The sequence below is a fragment of the Molossus molossus genome, unplaced genomic scaffold, assembly GCF_014108415.1.
Source record: "Molossus molossus isolate mMolMol1 unplaced genomic scaffold, mMolMol1.p scaffold_m16_p_28, whole genome shotgun sequence".
In the NCBI taxonomy this organism is placed as follows: domain Eukaryota; kingdom Metazoa; phylum Chordata; class Mammalia; order Chiroptera; family Molossidae; genus Molossus; species Molossus molossus.
The window spans coordinates 1786862-1800326 of NW_023425364.1; the positions used below are offsets into that span (position 1 = coordinate 1786862).

Sequence of the window (13465 nt, forward strand, 5' to 3'; positions counted from 1 at the left end):
CTGGACTCTCTGGTCTGCAGGCCGATGCTCTAACCACTGAACAAACTGGCCAGAGCTCAAGTTTACTTTTTATTTTTATTGAAGTAATGCTTGCACATAGTGTTAAAAATCAAACGGCGCCACAAGGCTGATAAGAATGATGAAACAGCAGCCTTGCGGGCGCAGGCAACCACACTGAGCATCTGCTGTGTACCAGGCTCTGTGGTAGGCCCTGGGCATACAGCGGCCAAAGGACCAAATCCCTCCCATAGCTGATGTGCTAGTGTACCTCCTCTTACCCTTTTAGTCTTCCTTCCTTATTTCTCCGTCGCGTGCTCATATTCTACTTCTTTTCTTCATTTTTTGTTTCAATTTTAGGCAGTATAGACGGCTCCCTACTACTGATGATGCAGATTTAGTTCTCGAACACATGGATCCCAGTACTGCCCTCCCTCTGAGTGCCCACTCGCATCACGGTTTTGGGATACATTGGTATTTGGCGTTTATAATATTATGATTATGTAAATATTGTTCCCCGCTGAGCTGCGCAGACTTTATAACTACATTTTCTGGCCAGCGTTGTTTTACAGGTGTTAATAATTGCCTTGTTTCTCCTGCATCAAACTGGGCACTCGAGGAGTCCTCTCAACCTGGAGACGAACGACCTTCGGTTCTGGGAAGTTGCAAGGCATACTTCCTTCTTTTAGAAGTTCTTAATTGATTTTGTTGCCATCCTCACCTGCTCCTCCACCTCTAGAGGAAGCAGGGGCCTCCCAGGGGCTACCCTGTCGGTGGTCTGGCTGCAGATTGGCTCCCCCCCCCCCCCCCCCCCCCCCGCATGCTTGGATTTCCCCTTCCTCAACTCGGCTAAGTCTTTCTATTTATTTTCCAGCAAATTTTCTGGACTCCTCTTGTCCCTGTCATTGACTTTTCTGTTCTTTTTGCCCATGTGAGATGATGCCTTAATGTTTTAAAATTTTACTGTCACTTTAGTGGGGTTTTGGGAGGGAAGGGAGTACGTATCCCTGCTCACGGTTAACTAGAAGTCCCCCTCACCTTCTCTCTGAGTACCTTCTGGACATTTTAAGTCAGTCCTACTCCCAGTTTCACATGCTGTTATTGCCACCTAAGTCTGAGCTCAGAGGATACTTCTAGGACGGCTCCCTTAACCACCCCATCCAGTGGAGACACCCCACGATCGCTCTGCCACAACACCGTCTTGACTTTTGTTCATAATCCTTATCACTCTTTGAAATTATTTTTATCTATTTACTTTCATTGATATATTCGCCTTTTCCTCGATCTGCCCAGACTTGCTCCAAGAAGGCAGGGACCTTGTATGTCCTATTCTTCACCGCCCCTCCACTCTCCACACAGTATCAGGCAAAAGTTGAATGGCTGGATGGATTTGAGTGTGGGGTTTCCAAGAGACAAACTGAGCGGAACGTAAGGAAGAAGCTGGTAATGGTCAGAGTTTCCTGAAAACAGAAGCCAGCGCGCGAGTGAGACTCTTCCTGGGAGGGTTGTGAGCCCAGGCGGGTGGTGACAGGGAACAGAAACACCGATAAGTGGATATGATGATCTCTGAGGCTTGGCTGAGACACCTGTTGGCTCAGGGTCACGCACCTACTTCTTGGAGGAGCCACGACTGCCCTTAGATTCGAGAACAGCCCTTTGCAGGCCAATATTGGGGTGCACCCAGGGCGTGGAGTCAGCCTGATCCAAGTGCAGTTCTGCCTGTCCTCTCCCTGGCCGTATGGTCTTGGGCAAGCTGTTTGTCTCTGCGTTGGTAGTGCTTCTCCCCCGTACCATGACTCCCCCAACAACTCTGAGGTCCTGAATTCCAGATAACAAGCATGAGACTTATAGTAAAATGCCCAATCCACAGTAGCTGTTCCGCTGATCTGAGTCAAAAGCCTGCTTTCATCCTTCTTGGCAGGGAGACACGGGCAAGCTGCTTGAAGCCTTGGGCCCCAGTTTCCTCATCTGTGAAATGAAGGCCTTATCAGGTCATGTCAAGTCTCAGGCTTGGAGTGCAACAGCTGTCGATCAATGCCTGTACCACCTCCTAGACAGGAAGTGCCACATGTGAAGACCAGAGCAGGGGCAGGCAGGCTCTGAGCTGGGGCTTCTGAGGTGCCCAGGTCTGGGCACCTATGCGACTCTGCAGGATGTGGGGCAGAACACAGGGCTCCATCAGAAGCAAAGAGCCGGGCATCTTTCCAGAAAGCAGCTTTGTTTCCTCAGAAGAAGGGCAGCTCAGGTAGGAAAAGGCAGGAAAACTGCCTCCCGCTAAGAGCTCCAGCAATGGCTCTGCCATCATCTGTGGCCCCTGGCACCTCTCAGCCTCAGTTTCCATCTGCTTCTCACCTAGCTGGGGTGAAGTGAGCCTTCCTCCATTGCACAGCTGCTCACTGAGCACCTGCTGCATGCTGGGGAGACCGCAGCGCCCAAAGCAAAGTCAGTGCCTCCATGCAGCTTGCATTGGACTGTCTCTGAGATGATGTGCTTTGAGGAATTACCACGTAGTGGACGCTCTAGAGATGGTACTTGCTGTTTTGCTAGTGGAGCCATCTAACTTGTATGAATTCACCCTTTGATACTCAAGTGGTGACATTTATTTATTTATGTATGTATTTATTTATTTGGTGTTGGCTGTTGTTATTTTTTTTTTATTCATTTATTTTTGTTACAGATGTTTCTCCTTTTCGAGTGGTGACATTTAAATAGAGCAGGTGAGTCCTGCCCTCTCTTGACATTTTCTCCTTTGTGTGCCATAACTTCAGAGCCTGCCCCGGCTAAGAGGCTTTTGCCTCCCTCCAGCTCTTCAAGGGTGCCTTCTTCTGCACCAGAGCACCCCTGCAGCCAGGGTGATGCTGGGCCAGGAGGAACCAGCACCAGCCCCTGCTTTGCAGCAGCACGTCTGATGGAGACGCAGATGAGGACGCGACTACTGGCAGAATTGGGTTTCTTTTTTTAAAATTTTATTTATTTTTATTTTTTTGTTACAGATATTTCACCTTTTTTACCCCATTGGCACCCCCCTCCCCACCCCCCCCCACCCCATCCCCGGCTTAGTTGTCCATGTCCATTGGTCATACATACATGCATATAAGTTCTGTGGTTTATCTCTTCCCACCCCCCCACCCCCTCTTCTGAGGGTTGTCAGTCTGTGCCCTACTTCCATGTTTCTGGGTCTACCGTATTCCTCAGACTGTTATGTTCATTATATTCCGTATATAAGTGAGATCATGTGGTATTTGTCTTTTTCTGCTTGGCTTATTTCACTTAGGATAATACTTTCCAGGACCCTCCATGTCATCTCAAAGGATGAGAGATCTTTCTTTCTTACCGCTGCATAATACTCCATTGTGTATATGTACCACTGCTTTTTTATCCATTCGTCTACTGATGGACACTTGGGATGTTTCCAGATCTTAGCTATTGTAAATAGTGCTGCTATGAATATGGGGGTACATATATTCTTCCTGATTGGTGTTTCAGGCTTCTTAGGGTATATTCCTAGAAGTGGGATCACTGGGTCAAATGGAAGTTCAATATTTAATTTTTTGAGGTAACACGATATTGTTTTCCATAGTGGCTGCACCAGTCTGCATTCCCACCAGCAGTGCACTAGAGTCCCCTTTTCTCCACACCCTCGCCAACACTTGTTGTTTGATGATTTGTTGATGGCGGCCATTCTGACAGGTGTGAGGTGATACCCCATTGTTGTTTTAATTTGCATCTCTCTGATGATTAGTGATGTTGAGCATTTCTTCATATGTCTCTTGGCCCTTTGTATGTCCTGTTTGGAGAGGTGTCTATTCAGCTCCTGTGCCCATTTTTAAATTGGGTTCTTTGTCTTCCTTTTCTGGAGTTGTATGAGCACTCTATATATATTGGAAATTAACCCCTTATCTGATACATCATTGGCAATGATGTTCTCCCATACAGTGGGTTGCCTTTCCATTTTGATGACTGTTTCTTTTGCTGTGCAGAAGCTTTTTAGTTTGATGTAGTCCCATGTGTTCATTTTTTCCTTTGTTTCTGTTGCCTTAGGTGATGTATCAGTGAAAATTCTGCTCCGTATGATGTCCGAAATTTTGTTGCCTACATTTTCTTCTAGAATTTTTATGGAGTCACGGGTCACATTTAAGTCTTTTATCCATTTTGAGTTTATTTTTGTGTATGGTGTAAGTTGATGGTCTAGTTTCATTTTTTGCATGAATGAACTGTCCAATATTCCCAACACCATTTATTAAAGAGGCTGTCTTTACTCCACTGTATGCTCTTGCCACCTTTGTCAAATATTAATTGAGCGTATTGCCTTGGGTCCATTTCTGGGTTTTCAGTTCTGTTCCACTGGTCTATATGCCTGTTCTTGTGCCAGTACCAGGCTGTTTTGGTTACAGTCGCTTTGTAGTATAACCTGATATCTGGTATTGTGATCCCACCTACTTTGTCCTTTTTCAAGATTGCAGTGGCTATTCGGGGTCTTTTTTGGTTCCATATGAACTTTTGAAGTATTTGTTCTAGTTCTGTGAAATATGTCATTGGTATTTTGATGGGGATTGCATTGAGTCTATAGATTGCTTTGGGTAGTATGGACATTTTAATGATGTTAATTCTTCCAATCCATGAACAGGGTATGTGCTTCCACTTTTTTATATCTTCCTCTATTTCTTTTTTCAATGACCTGTATTTTTCTGAAAATAGGTCCTTTACTTCTTTGGTTAAGTTTATTCCTAGGTATCTTAATTTTTTTTGGCGCGATGGTAAATGGGATTGTTTTTTCAGTTTCTCTTTCTGTGAGTTCATCATTGGTGTACAAAAATGCCGTCGATTTCTTGACATTAATTTTGTATCCTACTACGCTGCCAAATTCATTTATTAAGTCTAGTAGATTTTTGATGGAGTCTGTAGGGTTTTCTATGTATAATATCATGTCATCTGCAAATAATGACAGTTTCACTTCCTCCTTTCCAATTTGGATCCCTTTTATTTCTTCTTCATGTCTGATTGCCTTGGCTAAGATTTCCAGTACAATGTTAAATAAGAGTGGCGAAAGTGGACATCCCTGTCTTGTTCCTGTTCTTAATGGAAATGTTTTTAGTTCCTGTCCATTGAGTATGATGTTGGCTGTAGGTCTTTCATATATGGCCTTTATTATGTCAAGATATGATCCCTCTATTCCCACATTGCTGAGCGTTTTTATCAGAAATGGATGCTGGATTTTGTCGAATGCTTTTTCAGCATCTATTGATATAATCATGTGTTTTTCTTTCTTCATCTTATTTATGTGGTGTATCACATTTATTGATTTGTGAATATTGTACCAGCCTTGCATCCCTGGGTTGAATCCCACTTGGTCATGGTGAATAATTTTTTTGATGTATTTCTGGATCCAATTTGCTAATATTTTGTTCAGGATTTTGGCATCTATGTTCATCAGGGATATTGGCCTGTAGTTTTCTTTCTTCGTAGTGTCTTTTTCTGGTTTTAGAATTAGAATTATGATGGCCTCATAGAACGTGTTTGGAAGTCTTCCTCCTTCTTGAATTTTTTGAAATAGTTTGAGGAGAATGGGTGTTAGTTCTTTTTTGAATGTTCGGTAAAACTCCCCCATGAAGCCATCTGGGCCTGGGCTTTTGTTTGCTGGGAGAGTCTTGATTACCTCTTCAATTTCCTTAGTTGTTATTGGTCTGTTCAAGTTTTCTATCTCTTTCCAGTCCAGTTTTAGGAGACTGTGTGTTTCTAGAAATTTGTCCATTTTGCTTAGATTGTCGAATTTGTTGCCATATAGTTGTTAACAATCTTTTGTATTTCTGTGGTGTTGGTTGTTACTTCTCCTCTTTCATTTCTGATTTTGTGTATTTGGGTTCTCTCTCTTTGTTTCTTGGTGAGTCTAGCTAAGGGTCCATCAATCTTGTTTATCTTTTCGAAAAACCAGCTCTTTGTTTCATTGATCCTTTGAATTGTTTTTTTGGTCTCTATGTCATTTATTTCTGCTCTGATCTTTACTATTTCCTTCCTTCTACTTGCTCTGGGGTTTTCTTTTTGTTTGCTTTCTAATTCTTTAAGTTGTGAGGTTAGACAGTCAATTAGAAATTTTTCTTGTTTTTTGAGGTAGGCCTGTAGTGCTATGAACTTCCCTCTCAGAACTGCTTTCGCTGCATCCCATAGATTTTGTGTTGTGTGTTCATTTTCTTTGGTTTCCAGGAAGTTTTAAATTTCTTCCTTGATCTCCTCGTTGACCCATTCATTGTTTAATAACATGCTATTTAGCCTCCATGTGTGGAAATGTCTTTGCATGTTCTTGTTACAATTGATTTCTAGTTTCATGCCATTGTGATCTGAGAAGATGCTTGATATGATTTCAATCTTCTTGAACTTGTAGAGATTTAGTTTGTGTCCTATCATGTGGTCTATCTTTGAGAATGTCCCATGTGCACTTGAGAAGAATGTGTATTCTGTAGTTGTGGGGTGTAATTCTCTGTAGATATGTATTAAATCCATTTGGTCTAGTGCTTCATTTAGAGTCTCTGTTTCCTTCTAATTTTTTGCCTAGAGGATCTATCCAGTGCTGTCAACGGGGTGTTGAAGTCCCCTGCTATGATTATATTGTTGTCGATTTCTCCTTGGAAGTCCTCCAGAAGATTTTAAATATATTTTGGTGCTCCTATATTGGGTGCATATATGTTTATCAAGGTTATATCTTCCTGTTGGATAGATCCTTTCAATATTATGTAGTGGCCTTCTTTGTCTCTTGTTATGGTCTTCATTTTGAAATCTATTTTATCAGATATGAGTATTGCTACCCCAGCTTTTTTTTGCATTCCATGTGCTTGGAAAATTTTTTTCCATCCCTTCACTTTCAACCTATGTGAGTCTTTTGTTGTGAGGTGGGTCTCTTGGAAACAATATATAGATGAGTCATGCTTTCTTATCCAATCAGCCACTCCATGTCTTTTTATGGGAGCATTCAATCCATTTACATTTAAGGTGATTATTGATATATACTTATTTATTGCCATTTTTGTTTAGTGTGGTTCTATTTTTCTTCCCATTTCTACTGCTAATTACAGCAGTCCTTTTAACATTTCTTGCAGTGCTGCTTTGGTGCTAATGTATTCCCTTAGCCTTTTTTTGTCTGGGAAGCTCTTTATTTGACCTTCTATTTTGAATGATAGCCTTGCTGGGTAGAGTAGTCTTGGATTCAGATTCTTGTTTTTCATGACTTTGATTACTTCATGCCATTCCCTTCTGGCCTGTAGTGTTTCTTGTGAGAAGTCAGCTGAGAGCCTTATAGGGCTTCCTTTGTAGGTAACCTGTTGGTTATCTCTTGCTGCTTTTAGGATTCTCTCTTTGTCTTTAATTTGTGGCATTTTAATTACTATGTGTCTTGGTGTGGGCCTGTTTGGGTTCTTCTTACTTGGGACTCTCTGTGCTTCTTGAACTTGAATGCCTCCTTCCTTCACCAAATTAGGGAAGTGTTCTGTCACTATTTTTTTGAATATATTCTTATCTCTTGCTCATTTTCTTCTTCTTCGGGGACTCCTATGATGCGAATATTATTACGTTTCCAGTTGTCCCACAGTTCTCTTAAGCTGTCTTCCTGTTTTTTAATAGTTTTCCCTTTTGTTTTTCTGATTGGTTGATTTTTTCTACCCTGTCTTCTAATTCACTGATCCGGTCCTCAGCTTCCTCTACTCTGCTTTTTAAACCTTCCAGTGTGTTTTTCATTTCTGATATGTCATTTTTTATCTCTTCTTGATGGTTTTTAATTTCCAATTGGCTTATTTTCAGTGTCTCTATGTCCTTATTCATGCTGTTCAGCTTCCTCAAGATCATGGCTCTGAATTCTAGCTCTGTTAACATGCCTAATTGCTCCACATTGATCTCATCTTCGGTGGAGGTGTCTTGCTCTTTCATTTGGCTTCTGTTTCTGTGTTTCACCATTTTGTTTATCACAGTGGGCTTTGGAGCCTGTCAAGTTTTCCCTTGGGTGTTGGTGTTCTGCTGTTTGTGGCTCCCTCTCCTGTGTTTAGGTGAGCGATGAGGACCCACGTTGAACACCACTGTCAAGTCTTACTTTCCTGGTTAAAGTTGCTAGCCCAGGAAAGGTACTGTTATCCTCTAGCTTTTTGCTTGGAGGCTAGCAGTCGAGGTTACTTGATGAGTTTTGGGTTGTCAGTTGATTGAAAAACTCCCTCAGGTGCTCAGCACAAGGGGATTTCACGAGGGTGGGGCAGATGCTGGTTGTTAATAAGCCTCAATTAGCACTTCAATGGCCTACAGGGTGAGGTTGGATCTCCGAGGGAGGGGCTGCTGCCTCTCCTCAGAGCCCTGGGATGGAGCAATATGCCCACCTTCCTGTCTGGCTGCACTCAGCAAAAGCTCTGAGCGCCCTCCAAACCCCGAGTGTCCCCACACAGTTCCAGTCCAGTCTGCCCTCCCTCTGCCGGAGCCCAAGGTGAGTGGCTGTGGCTGTTTTAGCCTCTGTCCGGCTGCCCTGCGGAGCCGCCTGGGGGTGTAACCCGAGGGCGCTGCTCCCAGCTGAGGCCGCTGCCGAGCTGATGACTATCGGCTCCCAGCCCCCGTCTCCCGCATTCGCAATCCTACCAGGATTGAGTCAGTGTCCCTCATTGTATGGTCCTCGCAAGCTGCTTCTCTGTTGCTTTTTCCCGTCAATTTGTCTGTGTTATAGTTGTAATTCCAGTTTGGTTCTGGGAGACGGTGTGTGTAGCTCCGTTCACTCCGCCGCCATTTTTTGTTTTTCCAGAACTGGGTTTCTTAATGAGGGTGGCTGGGTGGGGTTACTGGGGATGGTGGTTCCAGGGAGAGTCTCTGCTTCTGGTTTCAAAGCTGGCCCTTCTTTTTAAAAAATCCTCACCCAAGGACATGCTCATTTACTTTTAGAGAGAGGGGGAGGGGGAGAGAGAGAAAGAGGAACATTGATGTGAGAGAAAAACATCAATTGGTTGCCTCCTAGGTATATGCCCTGACCGGGAATCAAACCTGTGACCTTTTGGTGTACTGGATGATGCTCCAACCAACTGAGCAACAGCGACCTGGGAACAGCTGGTCCTTCCTGAAGGGAATAGAAACGAGAATGCAGGGAAGGGCATTCCCAGCTGTGGAAACAGCCTTTGCAAAGAAAGGTCCAGGGAGGGGAGCTTGAGTTGGGAGTGGCTGGACTAGGGAGATGTCTGCGGCCCTTAGGGTGCCTTGGCAGGTTTTGGAGCTTGGCCAGCCCTGTATTTTGGAAGGCTTTCTCTGGTTGCAGCGTGGAGAATCTTGGGCCAGGAAGCAGAGGAGGGGGGCAGGAGAGAGGGTCGCTGACGCTGCCCAGAGCTCCCCATGCCAGGACTGGCCACCAGAGGGCGCCATGGACCAGCCGGTCATGGAGGTGACATCGGCGTAGGGACAGTGTGGGGGCACAGCTGTGCCTGTGGATTGTGTCTGTGGATGTACCTGAGCCTGTGTGGCCACTCCACATGCCTGCACACGCTTGTGCAATTCATTCGTCCATGAGTGTGCGCATGTGTATTTGGGGTATGTGGACTGAGGTTTAAAAGGGGTCCAGTGGGTTGGCCCAGCTGTGCTGTTATTCCCCTACAAGCCGTCCATATCAGGGCCTTGGCACACGCTATTGTCCTCAAGTCTAGGTTGACGTTTCTGTCCTGTGAGGCTTTTTCAGACCTCCCTCTCCCCAGACATACTCCATCCATGTCCCTTTCCCGCCTGGTCTCCATAGTGTTATCCTCTGACAGACTATAATTTTGCTTACGCATTTTGCTGGTCTGGCTCGCCCACCGGGGCAGGGAGTTGTAACTCTCTTGTTCAGTGCTGTGTTCTTGTGCTAGTTACACAGTAAGTGATCAATAAATTGCTGAATGAATGAATGAATGAATGAGCTTCCCTGATCCTAGGTTCAGACCACCCTCTCCTCTGTCACCCCAGGTCCTGTGCACCTCAGCTCACACCCACATCAGACTTGGTCATACCCCTTTCCATCTGTGCCTCAGTTTCCCCGAGTCTACAGAGAAGGGTGTTTGAGACTTTTCTTTTGGAGCCAGGGTATGAGGCAACGGTTGTGACCTCATCGAATGCCCCTCCTGGTTTCTGAGTGGTTGTGGAGTTTCCCAGCCTCACGGTGCTACTCAGAGGCAGAGGGAGGCCAACAGATGTTGCTGAACCAGCTCAGAAGAGACAAAGAAGTTCTTCAGGGGTACTCCCTGTAGACCCCTTTCATACCTACAGCTCTTTCCATGGAGATGCTCTCTTGCTTCTCTTCCTGACAAGCTTCTAGGGATCCTTAAAGGTCCAGTCTCAAAGTCACCTCCTCTGAGGAGCCTTCCCTGACCTCACCCAGGTGAAGTCTGGAGCTTCCGGGGACTCTTGCTCATGCATCTATTTATAGCACCCTACATGGAGTTTTGTAATTCTTGGGCTGTCTGTCAGGCTCCCTGACTAACCTTGTCACGGTCTCCAGCTGAAGGGCCCCTCTGAGTCATACGGGCGCCTGGGAGGCCAGCACAGCACCAGAGGCATTTCATCGATGTCTGTGGCATGCTTTCTGTCCTTCCTTTGTTTATTCCTCCGATATTTATTAGACACCTACTATGTGCTAGGCCCTGGGCTGTGCATCAGGAACGCAGCAGAGAATGAGTTGGCAAGAGTCCTGCCCAGGAGGGGCCAACCAGCCCCAGGAATTATGGTGAGAGGGTAGAGGGGAAAGATGGGAGGAACAGAAGTTTGATTAATCGTCAGGGGCCTGAACCCAGAAAACACACCAGGCCAGACTTGCAGTCCTGGCAGGGAGGTAGTTGCTGCTGGGTGTCCATTGTCAAATGGATAAGCAGCAGGTCCTGATAGGAAATGACTAGCCCAAGGTCACATAGCCCATTTGGGACAGAGTGCTTTGGGCCACTCCAGACATCCAGGAGTGGTAAGGCCAGCATGGCTTCCTGTAGGAGGTGGCCCACAGTGTGCTTACAAACACGTTCTGGGCATTAGTGAGCACCAGGCCTTGAACCAAGCATTTCCAAGCCTGAACTCATGAACCGATTTCAGAGAGGCCTTGTCCCATGGGACAGCCATGGAGCTGTTTAGTGACTTCTAGTAAGGGACAGAGTTGATATTTGAACCTTTACCTGTCTTGAGTCTTTAGCTCATGATTTTCCACCCACTTTCTGGAAAGGGTAAGCAAGAGACACAGGAAGAGAAAAATGATAATTATAAGGTCTCCCCCCTTATCTTATCTGGCCTTCCCCATCACTGTATGGGTGGGGCCACACAGGGATTATCCGTGTTTTACAGATGGGCAAGCAGAGGTCAGCACCCCTGCTCCAAGCATTTCTAGCAGGTGGTGGAATCTCTTTCCATCACATGAAGTCCCTGGCAGGCCACACACTCATGCCTGTCCTGAGGCAAAGGGCTGACCCCCTGACCTTTGCCAGGAGCTTCCTGCCCTCACTAATCCATAGTTTTCCATATAGTCACCTGACCCCAGTACCAGATTGATCAGGGGCTCCTTAAATCTACCAAGGCTCCGTGCGGGAGCACATGGAGGACTGGCCCATCTGACCATCATCCAGATGAGCACACCGAGGCCCCAAGACGAGAAAACCAAAGGCCCATTAGACAGCCAGGATGAAACCTTTGTCAAACCTGAGACTGGAGAAAAAGACATTGAAATGCCATCTTACTCTGAGACTCAGTTTCTCCATGTGTAGAATGGGGGACAGCAGCGACGCGACCATTGAAGATACATCTGCTGGCTTCCCACTGTGTCCCCACCATTCGTGGTGCCTGATGCAGACTGGGCGCTCAGGGGAGTCTGCTGAACGAACGCGCGCCCGCCAGGTTCGCCCTGAGCCGTGACCAAGCTCACACATTTACTTCGCGTCCTCGAAAGCCGGTGCCACTCTCATCGGAAGCACCCGGAGGCAGGGCTGCTAGACGCCAGCTCCTGGACAGAGGCGCAAACGAGGCTCCGGGGTGGCCGGACTTGTCCAAGGTCACCCCTGGCTAGAAGGCAGCCCAGTCGGGATCTGCACTCTGGGCTGTATTTTAAAGCACTCCGCAGCACCTTGCTTCCCGCTCCCCAGCGCCCCCGGAGGGACACCCTGAAGGTCTGGAGTTTTTTCCAGATGACGCACGCACCCGGGGCGGGCCACAGAGCGCACGGTCGGGGCGCAGCGGGCTGGGACGTGCTGGTGCCAGGCCTCCTGCCCAGGAGCGAGCCAGGCCGGCGCGACACCGGCGGCGCGAGGGGCAGGGCTCCAGCCTGGAGGGGCGGGGCCTGGGGGGCCCCGGTTTCAGGGCGGCGGGCGGGCTTGACAGTGGGAGGAGTTGGGTTCTGGGCCAACAAATGGCGAGGCTAGTGCTTGACAGGCAAGGCCAGGCTGGCGTTTGATAGGCAGGGGACGGGCCCTGGAGACTGGCGGGCCAATCGGCGCGAGGGGGCGGTGCTTGCTTCGGCGCCTTCCGACCCGGCTCCGGAGGCACCGCACAGTTTGGGTCCCCTGCCGCCGGCCGTGGACACGTCGGTGCCGCTGCTCTCCGTCCTCCCGCCGGTCCGCCCTGGCCCCCGCCGCAGCCATGAGTGCGCTCCGCTCGGGTCCAGCCCGCTGCTCTCTTGACTAGTCCCTGCCGCCGCCCGGGCGCGCCCGCACCATGGAGTCGCCGGCCTCCGGCCAGCCTGCTGGCATGCCCCAGCCCAAAGGTAGGAGCCGCGGCCGCGACGGGGGCGAACCCCGAGCTCTGCTTCCACCCCGGCCCGCCCCATACGACCCCTGCCCACTCCGGGTCCCAGCCTGGGGCCTCATCTGCACCCCGATGTAGGCCTGCAGCTGGGACCGCCTTCCGATCACCCCTCTTCAGGTCGGGAACTTCACTCTGACCTCATTAGGCCGGAACTGCACCCTGGCCAGGAACTTTCCCAGTCTCGGTCCTTCAGCTGCACCCAGGTGGGGTTCACTCGGATCCTGCACCCGGCCCCGTCCACGTGTGGGTCCCAGGGCTGGATCCAGGCTGTGATTGGAATGACATTCCATTTGGGCCCCAGCGGTGCTCCCCTTCTGGGGAATCTCACTGTAACTGCTACACCCCAACCCGTGGGTTGCCCTGGCTGGACTCCAGCCCAGAACCCTCTGTCCTCCGCTCCCCCAACTTTCGCCATACTTGTAGACCCCCCTTTGCCCCATCCCTGGCCGGCTTGCATCCTGTCCCCTGGGAATCTCTCTAGGCTTCCTACCCTTCCCCGACCCACAACCCCCTCTCCATCAGCTCCTTTTCATGACTTGCATGCTTCTCTCTACACTGGGGAGCCCCCTCCCCCAGCCCCGTGTCTCCAGAGTTGATTATGGCCAGGCCTGTCCCTGCTGTCTGTGGGTCCTGGGCCAGCTGCCAGCCCAGGGTGCTGGCTGTGCAATGGGCTTGCTCGTCTCCTCCAAGTAGCCCGCCTTCCTGGAAATTTCTA

At 48.2% G+C, this 13465-nt stretch overlaps 1 protein-coding gene across 3 annotated transcripts in view; it reads left to right on the top strand.

Annotated features, from left to right (window-relative positions):
- The first annotated feature begins 2036 nt into the window (after positions 1–2036).
- The window catches only part of MAP2K3 (mitogen-activated protein kinase kinase 3), a 41115-nt gene continuing 29686 nt past the window's right edge, over positions 2037–13465 (top strand). The window contains exons 1-2 of one of the 3 annotated variants that reach the window (XM_036278386.1): positions 2037–2242; positions 2675–2714. Coding sequence is in view for 2 of the 3 variants with exons in the window: in XM_036278385.1 (XP_036134278.1) it covers positions 12661–12709 (49 nt within the window). In the remaining variant the exon portion in view is untranslated. Of the gene's footprint in view, positions 2243–2674; positions 2715–12558; positions 12710–13465 lie in introns of those variants that run through there. The other 2 variants (XM_036278385.1, XM_036278387.1) reach the window with 2 other exon arrangements.